The sequence below is a fragment of the Apis mellifera genome, linkage group LG1 (genome assembly GCF_003254395.2).
Source record: "Apis mellifera strain DH4 linkage group LG1, Amel_HAv3.1, whole genome shotgun sequence".
In the NCBI taxonomy this organism is placed as follows: Eukaryota; Metazoa; Arthropoda; class Insecta; order Hymenoptera; family Apidae; genus Apis; species Apis mellifera.
In genome coordinates this window covers 23,554,792-23,580,450 of record NC_037638.1, presented here as the reverse complement: position 1 = coordinate 23,580,450, position 25,659 = coordinate 23,554,792, and the positions used below count along the sequence as shown (strand labels likewise).

Genomic DNA, 25,659 nt, shown 5'->3' with positions numbered 1-25,659 from the left:
GAATCTACATGGTCGATTGAACGCACTCTCCTCCGCCGATATTATCGCCGGCCATTGTATCGGAAATCACGGTCCGAAGAATTTGTCCGTATGCTTCTAACGAGGATTTTATTCTAATTGCATCGACGATGTTGCCCGGCTACGGGGGATGCGTAACGGGGAGTGGGGGCGAGCATTGAGCGAGACGATTCGCCAATAAAATCTTATCATTTCGGCCATTCCGGGAAGAAATTACGAGAGGCGAGCACCGAGATCCCCGTCTTTATTTCACGGACTCGCAACAGCGGGATCCGTGTCGACCGACTCCCCCCTCGCTTGTTTGCCAAGCAACGGGTGGAGAGGGTGGTTCAGGATAGACTGTGGCGCACGACACATCGCGATAGTAACCGGTACTCTCTCTGTCTCTCTCTGTGATTGTGGTTGTTTCGAGTATTATTGCGCGAGTTCTTTTCTTTCGAAACTTTTCTTGGCGCGATTCGAATGCGATTTAATCGGATCCTTTGCTGCGGATCAAATAGAAAAAGACGAATCGGCGGTGAAATTTTTCTTTTATGGATTTTATTAATTTTCTCGATTTCGAGCAATAAAACTTGGCGATACTCTCAAGTGTGCAAGATTGTGTAAAGTTTGGAAAGTTATGGGAAAAGTTCGAAATCGGTAACATTTCGTATTTTTGATATCACGGATTTTAATAAATTTTGATTTTATCGTATTGAAATTGATGGAAATGTGAAACTCGATAATTTATTAACCTATTTCGAATTGGATCGTTTAAGATTCTTCTAAATGCGCGCAAACACAATTAAATTTGGATCAGAGAACGTAATATGGGTTGGGACGATAAAGAAGTTGCACTTTGATTAACGTTTCTGTCTGAAACTTGGTATATACGTAAGAGATAAGAAATATTCCACGACCACCTATAGTTTCGTTTAAAAGCAACGTTGTGCAATTTAATGAAAGGAGAACGGTTTCGAGGGAGCCGGTTTCCAATTTCAAAGTCGCGATATATTATCCCTGAGAAAAGGGAAAACCAATTCGAACGAATTAAATTAAAGCCCTCCCGTTTCCGGAAGAAGAAGATATTTGACGCGAGGAAGTAACTTGTTTAAGTTACGTCTTACTACCCTTAATATTCAACCTTCTTCCCTGATACAAAAACCCACCACGTTCCTCCAAAAATCCAATCTTTATTGTTCACTTCTCCTGATTTACGAAAAATTTTCAAAAATAAATTACTCACAAACTACGTATATCCTAATTCTTCTTGCACTTTAGATCTCATCTTATTCCAAAAAAGAAATTCCTATTATTAATATCTTAAATTAAAAAAAATTACTGAATCATCGATCTCGAAAATAATTTGATAGCCATTCAGATTAAATTATTCAATCATTAATTCTTCAAAATTTCTCGCGTAACTTGAAAAGACCTGTCCAATCAAAGTTCCAAGATGAAGAAAAAAGGGCTGACCCTCCCTTCTGGCTGAATTATGTACTCTCATATCGAGTTGATGTACGGTCCTCTCTTCTGAAACAGCCGTGTCTTTCATCCGCGTCGAAATGGCACGCTCTTGGCAGAGAAAAAATGGAGATTCTTCAACCACACGCCATGTAAATCACCATACGGTCGGAGAGACACGAATTATAATCTCGAAACGTAAACGGGGGCCGCCTCCGTCGTCCACCATTTCATCGCTCACGATTTTATCGTTTTCCCCTTCTTCGTGGACGTTGATAGTGGCGACTGGTTCTCCGCTCTTCCAATGGATTTAAACGATCATTGCAAGAAAACTGGCGCATTCCATTTTTACTGGTAGGAGGAGGAGGAGGCGCGTAACGTCGAGCGTTTATGGGATCCGAGATATATATATATATATATATCGATGCATAGAGGATCGCTTGAGCACCGCTCGACGTTTCACGATATCCCTGGCCAAAGATGATGTCGAGGAGGGGAAGGAAAGAGGCACGTAATTCGCGGCCACGTTCGAATGCAAATTGGCTCGAGATGACATTCTTCCCAAGTGGTCTCGATAAGAGGTGGAGTCGTTCGTAGAGTTGACCAGTCGCGGAGAAGACAGTTCGCGGTTGAGTAAATGGAAGATGGATTTTATGGAAGCTTCGTGACATATATGGAATCACTTTTTTCCTTTCCTTCTTTCTTTTTTTCGTAGAGGGAAAAGAAATCTCGTTCGCGAGAAGAGAAGCGAGAATTTGAAACTGAGGATGAGGGGCGTTTATCGTGACGGTGTTATCTTCTGTGTTTGCGGAGAAAACAGAGCTTAAGTTTCCGGTTAATTGAACTTTCGTTGTTTCGTCCAAGTCGTTCAAGTTTTGATCGTCTTCTCATGGTCTGGATATTATATATCTTGGAAATTAAATTACGATCGACTGTTCCCGACACGCGGCTTCAGTTTATCCAAACTTTGAGGGGAGAGGAAATTCCTGTCCATCCAGGACAGTTTTTGTAACGGAGATTTATAGAAAAAGGGAATGAAAAAAGAATGAGCGGAAATTCATTTTTGGATCTCCTGGAATTTCGCGTGGGCGAGCTCTCCGTGAAATTATATTCTAAATACGGTGACGTTTAAAAATAACTTGGCTGGTCAACGTTGATTTATAACGAGGAAATAATTTTCCCATATTTTTACGTTCCGCTAGTTGTATCAAAATTTTCCTCTACTTTAGTTATACAATCATTGTCTTTCGATCAATTCATTTTCAATTATCCACATCGATTTAAGCAATTAAGTTTAACTCGAGTAAAATGTAAAACCCGGATCCAGTAATACCAATTACAGCCAATAATTGCGACACGCACCATTTCCAATTAAGTCGTTCCCATTTTATTCCATGCTCGATAGAAATATCAAAATACAAATCATTTTTCATACTCTCTCTCTATAAAAAATTCCAAAATTTTCTCTCAATACACACGTTTCATCGAAACGCGTATAATCGAGTATCTGGATTCCCGTTCAATAATCGAGCTTTTCTCGAAGCGAGAAGTTAATAAGAATGTTCGATCACGCACGTTGGCTTCATTGAATAGTATCGAGATGATATTCTGTTCGAGGAAAACTCGAGACCTTCCTTCTCCAACCTTCCGTAATGGAACAGGGATAAGAATTAAATTGTTTCCGCGATAAGACGGTGGAGAAACTTAGCTTGTCCGTGAAGCAATTCTGACGAAGTAAGCGATATGGAAACGGAATGAAGTTTAGTCATCGTGATATTATTTAGCCCTGGGCGTGTTTTTCTTTGTGCGGGCGGCGTGCGTTTCTCGTGCACGCGACGTTTCCCTCCTTTTATCGTAGTTGAATTTATACGGAAAATGGAACGTCGAGCCACCTTAAGTTCTCTCTCTATCTCTCTCTCTTTCTTTCTCTTTTTTTTTCATCTCACCGTAGATCGCTTCCGAGAAAATCGTTGAACGTTTTCACGTCATTACGAATCAACCGGGGGAGGGAATTTCCTCTGAGAGAGATTCTGATAAGTGAAATCGCGTGCCAAGTGTCGCGTCGATTCGTAAATTTTGAAATTTCGAAAGAAAGAGGGAGAGAGAGAGAGAGAGGTTTCGAATTAACTCGATGAATTGTCTTTACTTTTTGATTATATATCAAGTGGATGTTAAAAAATAAACGAGAGTTTAATCGTTTGTTCCGTTTCCACTTAGGAGAGCCTTCTCCTCCTCGTTTCATCGTCACTGATATATTTTAATCAGAAGTTTTTTAATTAGAGAAGCTTTCGAACTTTCCTCTTATTTTTCGCTTTTGTGAATAATAGCTTATCTATCCTTCAATTCTTATCCCTTTCATCGAGAAATAACGCTTGTGGAGCTTGTCGCGCTTGTTCGGCCAATTATCCCGTTACAATGCTAAGCGACGCGTTTTCTATCGCGTCAGAAAAAGGCTGGGATAAAAAAAAAGGAAAAAAAAAGAAAAGAAAAAAAAATAATAATTTCGAAATTTCAAACAACGGGGTGTAACGTGCGCGTTTATATCATAATGAACGTGGAGGAAAGGGTGAAAGTGGAGAAAGGGGGAGAGGGAGGGGAAATTTGCACGTGTATCCGCATTCGTGAACCCGGTGGCAGCGATTTTTAAAAACGTCTCCTTTCTTCGACCGCATAAACGCGCTTCTCCCCTTTCAAAAGTGTCTAGCTAAATCCTTGTCAAACACGTTTCACCCTGTAATTCGGCTAAAAACGTGAGGATTATTCGTTAGATCTGGAAAAATTTCAAGTTTACTCGGCAAATACCGAGAGAGAGAGAGAGAGAGAAAAGGGGATGCTTTTCAAAGGTGAATTAAATTTAATAAAATTCTTTTTAATTTCGAATGAAAGAGTGCTCTAATTTCCATCCGCGCGTCAAAGCTTCCCTCTTGTTCTAACATGTAAAATCATAGCAGGAAAATGGTACTCACTGATTTTCATTCATATTTTTCTTTTCTTTTCTTTTCTTTTTTTTTTTACGTCACGCGGCTTCTTCATGCGAATGTAACGCATTATTCACAAACACGTGGACGTAGATTGTAACTTTGATACGTGACATTCGATGAAATGCGACGGTTTCGAATTGTCGATGCGTTGCTGGCGATCGATAATGATGGAAAATAATTAAACAGGGAGGAAGGATTGGTTATGTCGTCCTCTATTAATAAGATATCTTTGTACAAGATAAAAAAAAAAGGAAAATACGACTTTCCTCGACAATTTTTATCGCCGGTCTAACTTCTACGAGCACGTTCTTCCGCGTAATATATCTTAACACTCGTAAATTCTTTCCCCCTTTATTTTACACTTTTTCACTCGCTTCGGAGACAAATTACATAATTCGGACGACATTACAGGAAAACGTTTAGAGCGAAGGTTTTTTTTTTCGCTCCAATCTAATTTTTACATCGCGTATATATACATTTCTTCATCAAGTATATTCATCAAACGTCGATTGTGTACTTGTTGTGTTATCGATCCAACGAACAACTCGACAAATTGGGATTCGCTTTTTCCGCATCGCATCTTTCGTAGTATTGTAGTTTGTTTGAAAAAAAAGCGGTGAAGAACGAAACATGGATTCGTGGCAGCGTCGTCGAGAGGAAATTAGTTTCGTCCTCGAGATCCGTCCGTTTCCCTGCCTTCATCGCGTTGGCGGGGATCGCTGTAAGATAAAACACGTCCTCGCGTGACAATGGCCGCTTCGTTTAAGAAAGGACGCGTTATCGATCGAAGCCATGGGCTCGTGACAAGGAGCCGTATCACGTCTCGAGCAACTCGACAAATCTGAACGGTTGAACGTAAATCCCGTTTAATCGAGTCTTTCTCTCGTTGAACGCGATTAAATCTCGTCGTACGGGACGAAACGTTCATTTCTTATTATCATTTCGAAACATCTTTCTCATTTTCTTTGTTATAATATATTATCTAATCATCTCTTCTTACTTTATTTAGAAAAAAAAAAAAATATCTTTCGAAGAATTTTCATCGATCCTTGGATCTTGTCAAATTATTTATATACACTTCTCAAGAACAGACATCTCCTTCCGTAGAAAGAAACAATTCCCTATTCGTTTCAATAGTTGTGCAAGGAAGATTAAAAGGATAATTTGATACTCGTCGCGAAGAGATTAAACGCAGAGCTCTCGAGACTGTTTATGGCATCCCTTTCCAACTTAAACTGAAATGGATATCGTACCGGATATCGTTCAATTGCTCGAATTAGCATAAGCACCTGGATAAATAAGAAGGATTCCCTCGCGGATCGTGACGAGAGGAAGTTGTCTCTTTTTACTTGGTGATCGATTTCTTTTTTTTTTTTTTTTTGGTGATCGATTCGAAATGATGTATAGCCAGGAATCAGGTTTTTCAACGTGAATAGTAGGTCTTAGACGCGGGAATTGGATGGAGCCGGTTATTGTTGAACGGCACAAAATGGGGAATTGAATTTATTCCGCGGTTAGTGTATTTATTCGAGCGTGCGGAAAGATATCGCGTTCTCGTTGCCTCGGACGCGTTCAAGGTGTAATTTTTCCTACGAGAAACTCATTCTCGATATCGATGTTGACTGTATCCTGTGCGCATTCGGGGGCCGATTTCACCCCGCATTACTGAAAATTGAGAACACGTTTTTCACGGTAATAGGCGGGAACGCGATCGTTTAATCCCCGAACGATGATATTTCTCTGACGTGAGGGGAAAATTGGATCGAGAGGGAGCTGTTCCCTCGTCGATCCGGTAATTTCGTAAATCTTTCTCGTCCATGTTTGATTTATTTATAGCGTGAATGTTTTTCTCGGGATTCGTAAATTATTCGAATAAAATTCGGGGGAACGATGATTTTTAGGATCATACGAAACGTTATCGGCCGAATAAAATTTTACATTCGATATATTTCGATCATTTTTCCGGTTTAGTTTAATAAACGATTGCGCGTCGTTTCTTATTTTCGCGCGACAAATTTCGCGTATACCACTTACATAAGGCATAAATTAAACTCATTTGATAAAACTCATTTTCAGCGAATTTGAGCACGTAATCAAAGGGGATATAAGGTGACGTCGTATTAAAAATTATGAGATATAATAAATTTCTTTTAACCAACATATTTTAAACGCGTGTACGGAATTAAATTAAAATTACGGAATCTATTAAAACGCGTCGTGGTGAAATTTTGATCAAAGGAAATGGGCACGTAGAATAGCATCGTCCACGTTATATCCTGTTGAATCAAAAATTATGAGATGCAACAAATTTTTTTTTCTTCTTCTTCGATCCAATTTTTATGCGAAACTTTGCACGAATAAGAGTCAAAACTGATCTACCGGAGGAGAACTATTTTTTTTTTTCACGCGTTACGAAATTAAATTCAAAATCCTTTCCGCGCGATTAATTATTATATTAAATTTGAAGGGATCTAATCGTCGCTGCTAATTGCCATTATTTAATTCAGAATTTACTCGTCGGCCGGTAAATGGCCGAGGGGAAATGGGTGGGTTCGCGTTGGCGAAACTTTACGGCGATAGCCGGAAGTCCTCGGTTAGGCAACGAGGCAACTCTCCCTCCCCCCTCGCGCCGCGTGTTACAAAATTATCGCGGTTTTACGTGTAAATTTCCATAAACCGCATCGCGCATATACGTTTCGGGGGTACGGCGGATGCTGCGGCGTTGCACGGAATCACACCTGTGTGTCGGTGGACTCCCAGTTTGCATTTTCCGCGGCTCCCTCTTGTGTCGAGCGAAAACTCATGGGGAGGGGGAGGGGAGACGAGATATGATATTCATTGTTCCTCACTTCGTTTCCCCGGGAATAGTAATTGGTCGTTAATCAGGTCGAAGAGAAAACATTTTTTTATTCGAGATGCCAGAACGTTGAGTGGAAAAAAGAATGATGTTTTGGTTAAGATCGATACGAATTCTAATTTTCCTCCATGTGTTCTCGAGAATGTAAAAAAAATCCATTGTTTATGAGAAGAGAAAGAGAGAGAGAGAGAGATTAATTCGCATCTGTCGTTCCGCAATTTTCGAAACAATTATTCTTAAGAAGAATTTTGTTTATTGGAAAGAAATTCGTCAAGGTGCACGGAGAAGAATGGAAAGGAAGGGCAATGGCAAGAGGGATGAGCCGTTTCACGTCGATGCACAATTGTCCCGAGACGACAACAAGTTTTTAAAGGCGCGATATTCGCGTGCATTCGATCGGGGATACGCGACCTTTTCCAATCGAGCCACCGATCAAGACTCAATAGGGTAGAAGCTATAAATGTCTGGAACGGCCGCTCATTCACCCTTCCATTTCCTCTCTTTCTTCTCCTCTTTCCTATCTCCCTCTCTCTCTCTCTCTCTTTCTATCACGCGAAACGAACTACCCTATTAACCGCGCTATAACCTATTGGCCGGGGAATGATGATGTTTTCGTGGTCGTATCATTCGCTATTACGGATATTTAAAGGATTTTACGAAGATAGACGCCGCAAAATATCGCTCGATCGATGAAATTTCCCACGATTACTTTAAATCTTTCGAAAGAATCCGGTCGATTGATCTTAATCGTTAATTTCGAAGGTAAGCCAAAACTACGTCGCCAATTTTTTTTTTTTTTTAATCAAATCCTTCTCCAAAGAAAACTTGCGGTCGAATGGAACGAACGGTGGAGACGCGTACGAATCGCGGCACGTCCCGTGTTGAATAAAAATTAGAGAGTACTCCAGTTTAAGGATGGTTGAAGGGACAGGAAGAAGAAGGTAAAGTGGAAGGATCAAGGAAGACGGAAGAATCCTAAGGATAAACGGGGGTAAGGATTCGAGTTGGTGAGCGCGCACACAAGGACGGCCTAATCTTGAATAAGGAAGAAGAGTTGGTCCGTTCCATGGGTGGGAAAGCAGGTGGAATTGCGAGTTTCAGAGCCGGCGGACATAGCGAAACACTCAAATGGATACGAACAGAGAGAGAGAGAGAAGCCTCCCGAGGATAAAGGCGTGTATCGTTTCCTGGGCAGGAAGGATTGTATCTTTTCCAGTCCCTTCTCGAATAATACAGGAAGTAATAATTTCGCCGTCGCTCTCACCCCACCCCTTTTATTCCATTCACCAACACCGCCTCCCTTCAGATTACATATTATTCGAATTATTATTATTCGACATGATCAAGTTTATGCCATTTCGCGACGATATTTGAGGGAAATGACGATTTATTGTGTGTTTTCTTGGAAATGTGTTTTTCAGCGTCGACGGGTTGAAATTTCGTTACCAATTATCGTCGCGATTATCTCTTCTTCTTGTTCACTTTTCTCACAAATTTCTTTTATTCTCTATTATTGTCTATTTCCGAAAATTGAATTATCTTTGCTGAGTTGAACGTTCAAAGACAACGGGGCGGTATTTTTTTATCTATTGTATCTTATCTTCATATTTGGGGATGTTTTTTCGTTTGGATAATGATGTCATCATCCCGATTACTTCGTTCATTTATTCTCTATTATTTTCTATTTCCGAAAATTGAATTATCTTTGCAAGTTGAACGTTCAAAGACAACGGGGCAGTATTTTCTTATCTGTTGTATCTTCATATTACCTTCATATATCTTCATATTATCTTCATATTTGGGGATGTTTTTTCGTTTGGATAACGATGTCATCATCCCGATTATTTCGTTCGTGATTGTCCAATCGATGATTTGTCTCTCCTTTTTTTTTTAAAACGAGAAGTGAAATTGGAAGTTGGACGATCGCAAGGAACCGTTTCACCTGTAATTACCCAACTCCATGGTTGGTCGTTTAGAGGGAAACCCGAGGAGTTAGAAGCATTTGAACTGGAGTTTTGGTCGGGGAACAAAAGGGATAGGATAGGTGTGTTTCTCAGGCTGCGCACAGCTTGCCAACTGGCTTTGATACATTAGCAAGCGATAATCCTATCAACTCGCAAAGCCAGGATGATACCGACTGGATCCAACCAGGAAATACGTGGCCTGGCTCCGAGCTGTATCGTATTTCTTCCGCGGATATGTTGCAAAATGCATATATCGCGTTCGTTTCCTTGCGAACGCGCGTGCTCGAACGATGATCACGCGTTGAAACGCGTTTTTCTTTATCTTCACGTCTTCTCGGAGATATGGTTCTCCAAGTTCTTCAAGATACTCGAAGTAAAAAAGGGAATATCTCAGGAGCAAAGAAAGTTACTTGGAAACTTTCCTTCCTTCGTTTGTTCTTTCAATATTTTTTTTTTTTTCTTTTTTTCTTTCGAAGGACACCCTCCTCTATACTTTGCATTTATTCGTATAAAAAGGAAAATATTCCGGAACAAGGGAAGAAGTTCTTTCCCCTGAAAATGAAAATTCGTGTGTACATTTCCAATGAACCCGCGTATTCTTTGAATAAAATATTTGGAAAGATTATCCTTCGAATTGTACGATTGATTCGATGCTTAATGATAAAGTTGAGTACAATTCGAGTCTCTTTAGATATTTTATTTATCGTTCATTTCGAAGAGAAAAATGACTCGAATATATTTCCGTGTATAAAACAACTCGGGTCCATCGTATTTCCAATCGTATCTATCCCTTTCCCGTAACGAACAATCGGGATAATATAAACGCGAGAAACTTCTCCCTTTTTCGATTAATACACGAGAAGCCAATACGCTTCCCGGATCCTCCCCCGTGCGTGTTTTTCAAACACAGTGTACACAGATTCGCGAATTTCGCCCCGGGGGGGTTTCCGTCCAATGAAATTCCATCTAGAATTTCAATACCGCCGCGTATATCGTATCGTAGCTCAACTTTGAAAACGCCTCGAGCGTTGTCCGGTATTACTTTGAGGATTCGACTTTCTCTCTTTCCTCTTTATACCTACCCCCTCCACTTCCCTCCTTTTATCCCCCTCGGAAGCTGACTTTGCGGACCGATTATAGAGAGGATGGTACGTAAGCACCACGGGGAGACCTTGATCGATCCTTTTGTGGAAATAAAATCTGACCTGCAGGGGAGAATCCTTTAGCCGGGTTTTCCTCGAATAAATGATCGAAACGGAGAAGGGAGGGTGGGAAGGGAGGTAAAGCGTTTGATGACATGGGTGCGCTGCGTTTTCGTGATTCGAGCCCGTTTCAAATTCCATCCGCTTTCTTCCTCGTTCCTTCGCTTTTTTCCATCGTGGGTTCGAGGATCAAACGCGTGAATCTTCGATCGAGGAAAAAGGACGTAATTGTAATTCGAGAAGTTGAACGGTTTGGTTTGAATATCGTTGGAAAGGTGTTTTTTTATTTCCATTCGTTAATAGGATTTATGTTTTCAGGTATTTGAGAGATATATTTGTAATTCAAATTCAAGAATTCGAAAATATGGAAGATACGAGGTGAAATAGAATATTTTTCAAATACGTGTTTATATGTGTTACTAAGGAAAATGCTCAATAGCCCTGAATATAGAAGAATGCATTCGTCTTGACAATTTCTCCTCTTCTTCCAACTATTTTATTAAAAATTGCGTCGAAATTACAAGGAGAGAAAATTCGAGGATTATTTATAAATATTGTGAAAAAAAAAAGAAGAGATTCAATGGATCTGTCAATTTACGATTAACTTGGCCGGCAAAGATGAAACTGGTTTATCATTAATAGCGGATTACCGTGCTCCTTTTTCGGATCTTTGAAAGGACCGAGGTGAAAGAGCTGTGGAGTTGAATAAGGCTTCTTCCACGTGCTTTGCGTGTTAATAATTAATCAAGACGGTGGAGAGGCCGTTGACGAAATCTTGCAAGATTAACGCGAGTAACGAACCGGAAAATTGAAAGGGGGGAGGAGGGAAATATCGAGTCGAACGAGATGGAAGGAAAGGAAAAGGAGTGGGGAATGGGGAAGCGTGGAACGAATCCAATTATAAAATATTATCTGTCACGACTAATTACGAGTGACTGGCATTCGATAATCTGCTTTCTCGTAGCAGGCGTAATGAAACGTATTAAACATGTTGCGCATTAACGCGATTACCTTGCTACCTCGTTAATTAACGCTGCCTCGATTTCCATCGAGGAGTATATTCTTTCTAAAATAAGTGTCGCGAAAATAAAACGTATCAGGAATGGTATGCCGAGAAAGGTGGTATGGTATGTTCGAAAGATCGAATCGTATTTGTATCACCAATCGTGTAAATACCGACTTTTTATTTTGAGCGGATATTTTTTATACTACTTTTTCCTTTTTCATACTGCAAACTGAATTGTTCTTGCTCGAGTGTAATTTTTTATCGTTCGTAAATTTCGAAAACAATTTCTGTTTTAATTCCAGAGCGAGTACTACTGTTCTAAATTTTACAAGAATGTGAGAACATTTTCCAAAATCTGTAAATTGTAATAATATACAAATGGAATATTTCTTCGATGAAAAATTAAACACTTGAAACACCAAATAACTTTATTATACATATATATATGATCTGAAGTAACTTTGTTGCATAGTTCAAATTAAATATTTAATTTATTTTAAAGCAATCAACATTGAAAATCGGAGGCAAAAATCGGTGGATGGTTCGTTTGCCACACGCCATGACGATTCCGCAACTCGATGGGGAACGGAATATAGGGGAAAGTTTGTGAACGAGAGAAGTTTGGTGAATTTGGGTGATTAATCGATAATGGTGGTCGACTGGTAGTTACGTTATGCGTTTCTGCGGTGCAGATCTTTCGATTCGGTATCCTACGATCGCGAAATGGTACTCTTTATTTTACTACTCGACTGCTGGCGCGATATAACCTTTTAGGAGCTGAAACTGCAATTTTTGTGAACAGCTACTATCTGAAATTTTGTGATTTCATTCTTTCGAGTGGTAAAATTTCACGCAGTTTCATCGATTTCAAATATTCCCCTTCCTATATTGCTTGCTAAAGGATTATTTTGATTGGAATGGGTCGGTTTATGATGAACATTTTCCAAGTTATTCGAATCTCTGGCAAAAAGTCGCCGATATCTGACACAAGTTTCAAGATATTCATAATTCTCGTACGATACATTCTTTTTAAAACGCGTTATCTTATCGACTAAAAAAAAAATACCTACCCTTTTCCAAATAAATCCTCCCTTCGCCCGCCCCTATAATCCGCAAATCCCTTGGGAAAATCGAATTTTCCCAGGGAGCCAGGCCAATTTCCGAAAATCGGTATAATCCAGCGCAAACGGAAACTGCAAATAACTGGAAATAAAGAGCGCGAGTGTGCGTAACGGGGGCCGTTGTTTGATTTCAGTGTGCCACTTGCTGCGAAGCGGGGTGGCGGCGATTTTTGGGCCGCAGAGCGCGCACACCGCCTCCCACGTGCAAAGCATTTGCGACACCATGGAGATTCCGCATCTGGAGACACGTTGGGACTACCGGCTCAGACGGCAGAGCTGTCTCGTCAACCTCTACCCGCACCCCACCACCCTCTCCAAGGTACGTACACCGAATAATACCCTCATCAGGGCTTCATCCTTCACGAAATCCCCCGCCCCCTCTCTCACGTTTCTCGTCGAGTCATGAGCGCGACGCGAGAGGAGAAACGCGGTCGAGTTTTGATTCGAGTTTCAACAAATTGCGTTAATTTTCGCGTGTAAGATTTCGTTTCGAGCATTTTCAACGAACTCGTTCGAGTCGTTTCGTTTTATTGTCTGTAATACTTTTTGATTATTATTCGGTATTTATGTATCTTGTGTATTGTTTGTAAGTTTTGGAATTTGCAAAACTCGTGGAAGATGGGACAAGTTTTTAAAGGGGAGAGAAAGAATTTTTGAGAATGGACGGGGTAGTGGTAGTTACGTCGTGTTGATGCAAATGCGAGTTGACAGGAAGTTGGAAGAAAAGAAGAAGTTTCCAAATTTCTCTTAATAAACGGAAAGTTTCGAACGGAAAGTTGGCGAAAGCGACGCCTTACTTCTCGACTTAACGAGACTTACTCGTCTCGTTCGCGCACGAAATCTTTTGGAAAGATCGTCGCCTAAATTTTCCACTCGCAAATATTCCCGCCACGTGGTATTTTTCTCCTTCATGATTTCATCGCTGTTCCATTTATTGTCTCTTCCATCCGGCCGAGATTCCCCTCTTCTTTCCAGTCATCGAATATTCCAAGTTCGAAGCCTTATTTTCGTGGCGGATGTAAGAGGTTGTCGAAGATATTAAGGGAAAGTTGTAACTTGAACGTGGATGGAAACATTTCGAGTTTCCGCGAAAACAAGCAACGTGTGTGCGACGTTAAGACTTTGGAAACCGGTTTATGGACGGGACGTGACTTCATCCTCGCTTTCCACCTACCCCCACCTTTTCCGCGTCTTGAAAGAAAGTTTCTACATCAGAAAAATCTAACTTCTAATTAGAATTCAAAAGAATTTTTCTCGTTCCTGGATCACGATCGATGTTTTATATAAATTATTATCAACATACTCGTGGAAAAGTTTTCGATTCCATTCCTCGAATCACGATCCCGTTTTTTCGACGAGCAAAAAGCAACAACTTGCGCGATCTTTCTCTTCTCTCACTTACCTACGTCTATGCCTTCTATAAACTTGAAAACTTTTCGAGGATCGAGCGTAATCTTATTTTATTCGTTCCACGCAAAGTTGTATTCGAAAGAAATATTTCGAGCCGCGCAATAAGTAAGAGAGAAATCTTTTAACTCGGAGAAAGCGCATTTCAGTCTTTATGATGGCTTACAACGATGCTATCCGAGTTAAGCTTCGCAGCTTAAGATCCTTTCTCCTACCGCTGATGCATCGTACAAATATACTCTCCTCTCCTCTGTCGTACGATATTATTACGATACAAATAAGAATAGAATATTATCACCAGTTCTCTCTCTTTTTTTCTTCTTTTCTTCCATCCATAGAATATTTTCGCTCCAATTCGATCTCTTTATGAGCAACGATATTTCAATCGACTCTCGTATCATTGTTTTAAGTTCGAAAAGCCGAGGTTCGTTTCAACGAGAACAAGTGGAACGCAAACAGAATTAATACGACGGCTTGAATACGGTGATCGTTTTAATGTAAACGATACGATAAAAAGGACGTTCTCTCTTTCTCTCTCTTTTTCTGTTATTTCTCTATTTTTCTCTTTTTTCTCTCTCCCTCTCTATAGTTATGCATTTTCTACCGCTAGTCGAAACCAGAAATACACCCGCTCGCGGATATAAATCTCGAGGCGAAACACGGGGAAGCTGAACATTGACATTGCTTTACCGTGAAAACCGAATGTTACCGTGAAAACAGGATGTTTTAAATTTTGAAACATGGGTTAAAACGAACATTCGTGGAACAAAGAGCGAGTAATAACGAGAGCTTAACGTTAACTGTTGCGGTAACGACAACGGTCCGTGGTGCCGATCGTGATTGTGGAAATTAACGCGATATTTCGATAAAATATATCCTGTCTCGTAGAGAAATATTTATTCTCTTTTGCTATTATCTTCATCGAGCCATTTGTCCTCGCGTTTGTAACACGTTTCATGCGATCACGTTCATGATGCTCATAGACATTGTTACCATTTTTTTCCCCTTCTCCAAAGATGGAATATTATATACGATCAAAGAAATCGAATTATTATCGAATTATTTTATCTATAACTCATTATTTCAAGTTTTCCTGATTTTCTTCAGTTAAAATTTCGAGGAATAATCTTGCTTGCGAAAAGTAACGTGTAACTTTTTGACGAGTGAATAAACGTACAATCATAAACCGTTGGAAAGAGGAGGGAATAAAAATTGAAATTCGATACTTTTTAAATCGAACGTTGCTCGAAGGTGAAAAAATTAAAAAAATAAAGAACGGATTAATTATTTTTCCTATATATATATATATATATATATATGTGATAAACTCGTTTTCGAGAGGATGATTACACGGAAAATATAGAGAAAAAGGGCGAACAGGAGAGCATTGTTCCACGGTCAATCAAGTTTCCCCCTACCGACTTTGTACGTGACAAAGTGTTTTCCGTGGGGGAAAAGGGAAAAATTTCTAATCTGCTACGCGCCTCGATTTTCGATAGCGCGCAGCGTGTACCAATAAATGATGATTTCCGGTTGCGTGGTCCGACTTTGAAGAACAAAGATCAAAGAGAGCAATGCCACGGCACAAAGAGCGGACAAATTACTGCGTTACAGTAAGAATTTCAATTATAGCCTAAACGCATCGCGCGACGAAATTGAATTCTGGCCGTGCGTTAGACATGAACACGCAACGGTGGCCAACGACACCGCGAATTCTTCGAATAACTCGGACGACGAAACGTTTAAGGAATATTTCGATTCGATCTCTTCCCGTGAATTTTTCAATTTTTTCTCGGCCTCGAAATATGGCGAAATTTATTCCAGAGACCGAGTCTTTACGCGAGAGTATTTATGCGTTATTCGCAGCATTGCCGGATCCCAGCCATTTTGCACGAGTACTTTTGTTATTCGTCGCACGCGAACGTTCCATTGCCCCTTTTGATACTTGTATCTTTTCTATTTTTTTTTTTTTTTTGGAACAATAGCGCGCACTGAAAAAATTCTCGTACGACGATTGTTATTTACGATTATAAAAAAGAATTGTGAAACGATGGAAAGAGAAAGAAATTGAATTTGTAAAAGATTGATTCGAGAAATAATAATAAAGCGCGAAGTGAGTGAATCTTTCGAAACTTTTGACCGCGATGAAAGCGATTCTTTGCATGAAGGAATTAAAAAAAAAAATTTGCAATATGTATCCTCTTTTAAATATTTTCCTACGCTTCGTCGACGTCCATAAGCGGATTTACGTATTCCAAATCAATTTCAAATGAGAGCTATAGCACAGTTGGATCAATCGAGGATTAAAATTTCCAAGATTAAAAGTCCCCGGAAACGTGACGTGGATGGATTCAACTCCCTGGATTGCCGGCTCCTCGATTATTTATGAAAATCGTATCCGCCGTAAGTCCTTCGTTTACGTTGGAAACACGGCTCTCTCTTGACTCGAGAAAAGAAACAAGCTCGTGATAAAAAACGAATACCAAGAATCGAATAAGAGAGAAAGAGAGAGAGAGAGAGTTTATTCGTAGCCGGTCCTCGGCCAGATTTTTTGCGTTTCTGGTCGGCGGCCTCGCAAGTTTACAAGAGGGAAGAGAGAAGTGGCTCTTCGTAGGATGTTGGCGGTGTTTTCAACCAAGGTGATTCCTTTGACCGTGTTTTCTCAGTCGATGCTTTCCCTCCCCTCCTTCCCTCCTTCCTTCCTTCCTTCCTTCCTTCCTTCCTTCCTTCCTTCCTGGAGCTTGCAACAGAAATATAAAATTCAACGGGGAGAAAGTAGCTCCCCGTGATTACGTGGAGGATGGTTGAGGCTCCCCTTTCGACAACATTTCCCCTCGAAATGTTTTTCACTCGGGGGAGAGGAAGGAAGCACTTGGAGAAATCGAAATGATCGAAGGTAACGCGATATTCTGGAGTGGTGGAGTGAAGACGTTGAAAGAAACCGCTACCCACCTTTAATTCCAAAAGAACCTCGCCCTTTCAACGTAATTCCAATCACTTTTTTCACCCCCCTCCCTCCCTTAAGATGTTAGACCGTGGTGGAGGGGAAATAGAAGAAAAGAAGCAGTTGGTTTCGAGTAGTTGGTGGAAAAGCGCTACGACGGTTGATGGAAAGTGGGATAGTAAAGAAGTTCTTGCGCTCATTTGACGGAATATTTGCGGATGGAATTGAGAACGGTAATGCGGTTTAAGGGTGGGGGGAGGGGAGCGTGATGTTCGATGAAAGTTAATCTTAGAAGAGGGCCATTCTCTTTTCGAGATAGATAAAAAGATAATGCGCCACAATTTGCATTCGACGACAGACGGTTTCAAACAACGAAACGCTTGTTTGTCGCCTTTTCCTTCTCTCTTTCTTTTCGAAAACCTTTCTGAAGTTTGAAACCTCTTTGCTAGTGATTTTCGGTTTCTTTGTTCCGCGGATAAGGATTTAGGAAACAAACGTCTGACGGACTTAATTGAAATTTCTTCGTAGCATCGAAAACGAGATCGAATTATACGAAATCCTTGGCAATACGATACGAACACTTTTCATTTTATTCACTTTGCGTTCCCATCGCGACATCCCGTTTTTAATTGCAATCTCGCGAGTCCATTTCGATCGATATTACTCGAATTTCTGTCTCGGTAGAACGTGTCTTAATCTGAACCGTTTGAGATTGCTTATTGGAAGAAAAGAGCGTTTAAGAATCTAAGAACGGAGAAGATCGGAAAGAATATAAAAAAAGAAAAAGAGATTATTCCCATTAAGAAAGCGTATGGAAACTCGGGAAATAAGGAACAATGAGCGAGAATTTCGCAAAGGATATTAAGACTTAAAAAAGTTTTAACTGAGAATTCGCCGAATATGGTGGGTGCTTATGAATTTCATTTCAGAGAGAATCGAGAGACTTGGAGAAACTTTCGCGCGAGAAATTTCGCAAATCGGATAGACCACGGTACTTTGCATAATTCATTTCGATTTTCACGTTACGATCTGCTTAAAAAAAAATGAAATGGTTCGATCGGGTATGGTTCAACCTAATTAGAACGCATCTCTCTCGAAAGGAATGTTTCCTTCTCCTTTTTTCTTTTCTGAGCGTACAAACTTGCTCAATTAATTTCCAAATACTCGTTCGTAATATTCATTCGATCGACGTATCTTATAATCCACCGTGACATGGAAAATACATCGTTTCGCGCGCTTTTAGATAACACTCGCATCGACGGGGATCGTGAAAACGGTCGCCGTTTAAGATATTATCCTGGCCTCAGAGGCTGGCCTCGTCTTAAAATCTTGGCCGCCACTGGTTGCCGCGGGCAAAGCTATTTGCGTTTCGGACATGCGGCTTATTAGACTTGCTCTTCCGTGGTAATACCGGTCGAGTGGCCATCGTCCACGGGGCGCAATCAGTTTCGCGGGGGAGATGGGGTTCGATCGAGGAAAACAGGGTTTTCCGGCAAAAGACTTTCGATGAAGAAAGTTCCTTTGACATGATCGACTATCGTCCAGTATTACGCTCGAGTGCACTCGTAGCCGTGTTTACAGTAGCAAGAGCGGCGTATATCGGCGTGTGTGGGGCTGGGTTTGCAGCACTCCTGGCTCACATGCAGATTCAGCCGAAAACCGAGTGCGGTGTGCTAACGAACCGTTTTAAATTCTACACCGAAATTTCATCTCCGCGGGAATTTCTCGTCTCGGCGTTGTCTCGACGTCGTTTCGACCTTTCGCCGCTGCAAATTCTACGCGATCCTGACCGCGAATATCGCGAATGCCTGCCCAGGGAATAATTAATAATTATCCCCTGGGAACGGAGAGGAAAATATCGTCTCGCCAATTTTTGCAATCGCGTTCCATCTAGTAATTTCACAGTTGTGGACCATTCAGATTATCTTCTGGATTCGATATCGTTTCCCCTTTCGCTACTTGCTTAGCTCGCGTCCATTCATCTTCGAGAAGTACAGGAAGCAACGGAAAGGAAAGGAAAATATAGGATTAAAGTTTACCCTACTAGAAATTTCTCAAATAAATCTTCCCGATTCTTGCGATTCTCCTAATCTTCAATACCAAATTACAAGATGTCTCTGAAATCCCTTTAAAACGTATCCGGACAATCGGAAAATCCTGGACGAGATTCGAAACTGGACCTCGAAACGGGAGACGGAATTCGTTCACGGTCGCGGAACAAAGGAAGGAAAGTTCGCGAAGATGAAAGCAGCGGTGGCGGAAATCTTCTTACGGGCCCGTTAAAAGTTACGATAATCTGATTGTCGGACGAGGAACAATCAACGGCCGCGCTTCGCAGCGCGACGATATATCCACGCGCCGCTCTAATGAACCACGAGAGGAGCGGAATTGGCGGGTGGCCGGTGCCAATGATTTAACGATGCCCTCCTTCTGCCCGATAATGGACCGTCTCCTCCTCCCTTTGGATACCGGCGATCGTTCGAATCAGCCGGCACGTTGCCGTTCAAATTGAATTTGTACCGTTTCGTAGTCGAGCCTTTGCTCGTTACGGGTTCACATCCTCGTACACATCCGCAGCATCCACTGCTGCTCGTGGTGGTGGTGGTGGTGGTGGTGGTGGTGGTGGTGTACGTGGTGGCGTCCCACCGATAAGCACTTTCAGGTCGATTCGGTTACTTGTACGCGGTGGAAAAGGTGGTTGCTACTCGACAGAGGGTACATCGTGTCCTTCGGTTCCTTTTCTTCCTTTCAACTCTCTCTCCTATCAACCGTTATATATTGTAGTCCTTCCCATTCTAGCCTCGTCGTCGTCCCTTTTCGTCGTCGCTCTCGCCTCCTCCTCCTCCTTCTTTCTTTCACTCGTGAAAAGGAGATACGTGCACAGGGCTGTTCTCGTTTATTTTCGAAAGTAGTCACTAATCAACGGCATTGAATGTGGTGAACACGAACCACGTAGCAACCTCGATTGAAAGCCGATTGCCTCGACTATCCCCCAGGGAATAGTTTGCGACCTGGTCATTTACCATGGCTTATTCGCCGATCATTTCGACGGTTTTCTTTCTCGAGCGAACGATTTTTATTATCTTCGTTTGTAATCTTCTTTATTAAATTCCATTTAGTTTATATTCTAACGTATTATACATGTTTCATGTAATGAACAATTTAACTTTCGTTCGTTTATTAAACGTTACGTCGCGGTATTGCGTTGAATAGAATCATAAAAGTGATAGTGGAGCGTGGTAAATCTTTCAATTTTTTTTTTTTTTTTTTTTTAATAGTGGACAGCAATTACCTTTTGCAGCTGCCAAGTTATGGATAGTAGTTTATACACGCTATGTTTCTTCTTCGCCGTATTTCTTCTGTTCATTGTCACATTAGCATGCTTCTTTCGAAGCATCAGCGTGATTTATGACATTTTCTTGCTCGTTCCGATCCTTTATCTACATTGTAGCTCTGTTAAAGGAATTCGACGAACTTAAACCAATGCACGTGCCACTTTCAACAAAGAAAGTAAAGTTCTTCCGAGGTTAAGTTCTATTATAACAACTTGACCAAATTATATGAGAGGATTAATATTAATCGAAGGGCGATTCGACGATAAATTAACACGTCTACGAAGAAGAAATAAAACACTTTGGTGAAATATTTTGTACGCAGGAAATTTGCATTTTCTCGTCGCTCGATTTAGAAATGGAAAAAGTTGGAGGAAATATTTGTAACTACATCGAAAGTCAAATAACCGTTGATAAATACCGCTCGCTATTTAAAGTTGCTATTAGCCGAGGAGGAGAACAGGCCGGCATTAAAAACTTCTTTATCGGTTAGATAACTTGCTACCTAGGAAGGAAAAGTTCATAAATCGTCTAGAAACTGAAATGTTTCGTTCCGTGAATAATAAACGGGGCAAGGTTTTCGGCGGGGCGAAATGTTCTTCATGGGTTAAAGCGCGCCGTTTATTTCCATACTAGATGTCGCGAAATAAACGTATTCTTCGTGAATGGGATTACTTTGGAATATAAGGCGTGCGCTTGCTTCCACTTGCGAGTAGAGCAGGTCGCGAACGAGATGGTCAAAAGAAGGCGTATCTTCACGTGTTTGGGATTAACACCATATAACTCCGTCCATCAACTTTGTCCTCCGGGAATTATTCTACATTTTCCTTATCCAAAGTTTTCGTAGGCCAACTATCTTGTTAGTAAACGCTTTCTTCTATATTAAAAAGGAAAGATATTTCATGAGATATCGTTTGCAAGTCGCGCGATTATTATGAGGTTGGACAAAATGAATATTTTAGTCGCTACTTAAACGGATTGTGGGGTAAGAAACGAGTTATGCGACGCAGTGGAAACGAAACGTTTATGGTCAGACATCAACAGGATTGGATTAGATATTAACTCGACCAGTGAAAATTTAATAGTTTAAGCTACGAATAAAATTAACCTTAGATAATTTATCCTTCAAAAATAATAATTGCAAATAATTGTAATTACTTTACGTGTGAAAAGAAGAATATGATCAACTATAATAACTATTAAATATTATTTAAGCATTTTAATAATTGTTTAAAGTAATTCTATTTTAGGAAATTTTTAACTACTTAGAAATTGATTTTTATTAAAATAATCATATCTTACCAAGATATTCAAATCCTATTTAATCGAAATTCGCGAAATCTTCACCTTCCAACAGAATTATTTCCAAAAAAAAAGAAAAAGGAAAAAGAAATATTTCCGTCGAATAAAATTCTTCCATCGACTAAACTCGAGGGAAATTTTATTAACGCGATACAATTTTCCAGAACGTGTTTAGATAAAACAGGGACGGTGGATAAGAGTTATCATCTCCCGTGAATGGGAGCTGCTCGCGCGAAGCGCGCAGGCGTGCAGGCGCAACAACTCCACTCTATACCTATGAAACGATCTCACTCCCCGGCGAGTGAATAACTTTATCGTAAAAGCGGATGTCGGATCCCCCTTCAACCCCGAAATAGACCGCGGGGCGCAATGTGGGTGAAAGAGAGTCACAATCAAAACATCGAAGCCGTATCGTCAGATGCATGGTGGATAATCTCGCGTATACGATACGAAACTATCATCCCCGCCAGCTGTCTCGCGGCTTTTCGCCTTCCTCCGGATTCCTCTCCTCGAAAGCGCAGCTGCCTTTCCCACGCTCGCGCCTCCGATGCGGCAACATTGGCGCATTTTTAAACGGCCGTACGTAACAGGCCGATGCATTATTTACGACCTCTTTGAATCGAAGAATCGGGATTGTGCTAGGAATTGGAATTAAAAAAGGAAGAGGAAAAAGAAGAAAAAGAAAGCCCATTCTTCCCTCGATTTCCGAGTTCGCTCCAAGGCCAAGGATAAGCTAGAGAGGATTTTCGAGATACGGCTAAAAGAGATAGAACGAATTAATAGTTTTTCTTCTTGGTGGTGTTGCTTCTTGAAATTGAATAACTCGAGATTTTTGATTTTTAGAATTTGAGAATCTTGTAAGAAAATTAAATTTCATTTTCACTTCAACGTCGACGCGAATATTTTAAAGAATTCTTAAAGGATGGAGTGTCTTCTAGTAGAGTGTAAATTCGTGATGGAAAGAAAAGATGAAGGATAGAGAGAGAGAGGCGCGTGGAGAAATGGCAACGAGGAGGAGAGAGGTGGGGAACGGATTTTTCCCGCGGTGGCATTATCGGGATTCGAATAAAAGGACATTACTTGGAGGGCATTGTTTCAGAATACGACTTTTGCATCTGATGGCCGTAAAGGATTTGATTTACGCCGAATAACTTCTGAACGGTCCCCGTTCACCCGCACTTTAACCCGATAAATTTGAATTAACGCGATAAACTCCGCGAGCCGTGAACCTTCCTCCCTTCGTGCGAACGGAAGAGTTCTTTTTCTTGAAAAATAAATTATCCGCGTAACGCGATATAAATTCACGCCCTCTTTTCACGCTGTCATCGAGCGGCCGCCTCGTTTTCCAACCTTTTCCACTGCGAAAGCTGCAGAAAAAAATGAACGGTGTTTTCGTGTTCCTCTTCTTTTTTTTTTTTTTTTTTTTTTTTTACGATACCGGAGGATACAGGTTAAAAGATTACCACCATCGAGCCTCTCCACTACTCTTTCGCTACTAGATTGCAAAAATGCTGGAAAAAATTATTTCTATGACTCTCGTATTTAGTTTTTTTTTTACGATTGTTGTTTTATAATTTTTTTTTTACCGTAAAATTTTTTGTAAAATTTACCTTGTTCAAATTAAGGAAATAAATAGTAAACGTTTTAAAGAATCGAGAAGATTGAAAATATTGAAATAACGTATTTGCTTATACGTATCTGTTTGAATTTATTTTTATGGATGGAAATAGCGTAGTTTGATAATAATTCGATCTATTATTCTCTCGTTTTCGAAACGAAATCGGGGACAAAGGCGTGGAAAAAAGAAAATATCACTTATGAGCTAGAAAAATTGTGAAATTGAAAACGGTTGAAAATTATAATCGAACCATCTCGGTTGACACCAACTTGCTATTTCCGGAAACATTGGGGAAACTCTGACACGTGTGCCCGCGTCCGGAAGGGACGATAAGGGCCTCGAACTTTCCCCAACGTTCTGTCTAACAGCTTCAACAGTCCGTGCAACTTTGTTTGTTCAGGAAACTTCGATTTAACCATACAATGGATAACGAATTTCTCTTTGACCGTGGCAAAACATATTAGGGGAGCATTTACTTGGTCCCAAACTGGTTAGAAGAAATAACTTTCGATGTATCACGGCTTCGATAAGATTCGTACTCGATGATTTAAAAATCCCGTACCACCATTTTCTCTTCTTTTCTGTTATTCCAGATTAAAAATTCATAGCGTCGTTGCGTTTTATCTTCCTCGAGTTTTTATTTAAAAAAAATAGATAACGCTATTATGTTAATCCTCTTCCTATTCAGCATAAAAAATTATACAACGTCGTTACGTTAATCTCCTCCTCCCATTTTAATTCTCTATAACCGTAACAACAGACGAAATTTTTTAACCGCATCTTCCATCCCATTGTAAAGAAATCCTTTTTTTAATCTATTATTCCCCTCTTCCCTATTTACCGCATTATATTAAAATTTTTTCTCTCGGCAAACGTATTTATCGTTGATGCGCGTCAAATCTGCAGATTCTCGTATTCACTCGTGGGAACGAAAAATACGACCAGCTGTCGAAATACGAGCCTCGCCTTTACACGAGTCTCGTGTGCGATAAGCGCGTTAAAAAAGAGGGGATCGTACGCGTTAATCTTAATCCTGTAAAGGGCTCCCCTGCATCGAAATTACCGTGGTCCATGTCGCGCGCGTATAGCAATGAAACGTACATCTTCTCGTTGAAATTCAAAGAATCGAGAATCGGAAATTGGGATGGGGACGTGTACAACTTGCATCTTCTCTTGCCAACTTTCTTCCTATTGATCCGCGCGTGCCAGTTTCAGATAAACGTTGAATAAACGTTAATCGTTTTTTTTTTTTCTTGATTTCAACGATACTTGTCGATAATCTCTCGAGTAATCTTGATAATTCGATAGAAATTTTTATCGAATAGAAGAAGTAATTTCTCGATTTATTTATTTTAAACTAAACGTAACTTTTGGTAGAATTTTTTTTCTCTCAACGACCGTTTCCATGAAACACGGGTTTGCAATTTTTCCAGTGTTTTAAAATTCGTCGAATTTTTCCACTTGAATTTCTTTTTACTTACCAATTTAATTGGAAAAATTCATGAAAGATTTTTCTTATTAATCGTTTCTTCGATAATTTATCTTTCGTAGATATTTTCAAAGAACAACGCGTCGATGCGGGATTCCTCATGAAACTCGAAAAAAAGAAAAGAAAATGAATTTATTCTTATTGATAAACGATCATTTACGACACATTGAAATCTCTAAACAAATTTCATTATCGAAGAATGCAATTCTTGCTGAACAGATTGGAAACTTTCAACTCTTTCTAATATTCTAATTAATAATCCCTTTTAAATCTTAGGAACACGGAGAAGATCGGTGGAAATTAGCCAACCAATCTCGCGAACGTTTAGTCAGACTGCAAATGCATCATCGTTCTCTGGTAGAATCAGAAATTGTCTTGGAGGCGACAGTCGAGGGATTCATAGGCCAGAGACGAAATTAGGCGGTGAATGGAAAGCAGAGGATGGGAACGTGCGTCGCTCCCCAATAACACGTAACACGTTATTATAGGCGAAGGTTGTTACGGAAGGGTGTGTCGTTGCGGCAAGTGGATGTATCTTAATGCGGGGTTACCGTTGGGACCGGCGCTACTCCCTAAACGGTTCATTATCCTGTCGCCTGCAATTTCGCTACCTGTCACATCCATGCAATATTATTTCTTGCATTGTTCGTTTTCGTTGCATAAGGCATAAGCCAATCGGTGGGCGCGTGTTCGTCACCTTAACGACCCGACGTGGCAAAATTGTTCGCGGAATTTCCCAGACGTGGCTCGATTCGCTATATTTTGGAGTATGCATATGTATGATCGAACACCCAGTTCCTGTTCCTGGTGAAGTGTAATATTGGGGGGTAGAAGTTTGTTCGGATAAAATTCTATGGGTAAAGTTATATGGGAAAGTATTATTAAATGTTTATTGCAAACGAGGAAAATTAGATTAATGATTAAAGATGAGCTAAGTAATGGTTATTGTAATAATAATTAATTTACAGAGTGAGT

General features: G+C 40.4%; 1 protein-coding gene across 4 annotated transcripts in view; it reads left to right on the top strand.

The window, feature by feature from the left end:
- LOC408645 (glutamate receptor, ionotropic, kainate 2) overlaps positions 1-25,659 on the top strand; it is a 218,096-nt gene that overhangs the window by 102,875 nt on the left and 89,562 nt on the right. For all 4 annotated transcript variants that reach the window (XM_016910874.2, XM_006571433.3, XM_026446071.1 and 1 more), the window contains one exon: positions 12,727-12,911. In XM_016910874.2, coding sequence (XP_016766363.1) covers positions 12,727-12,911 — 185 coding nt within the window. The remainder of the gene's footprint in view (positions 1-12,726; positions 12,912-25,659) is intronic.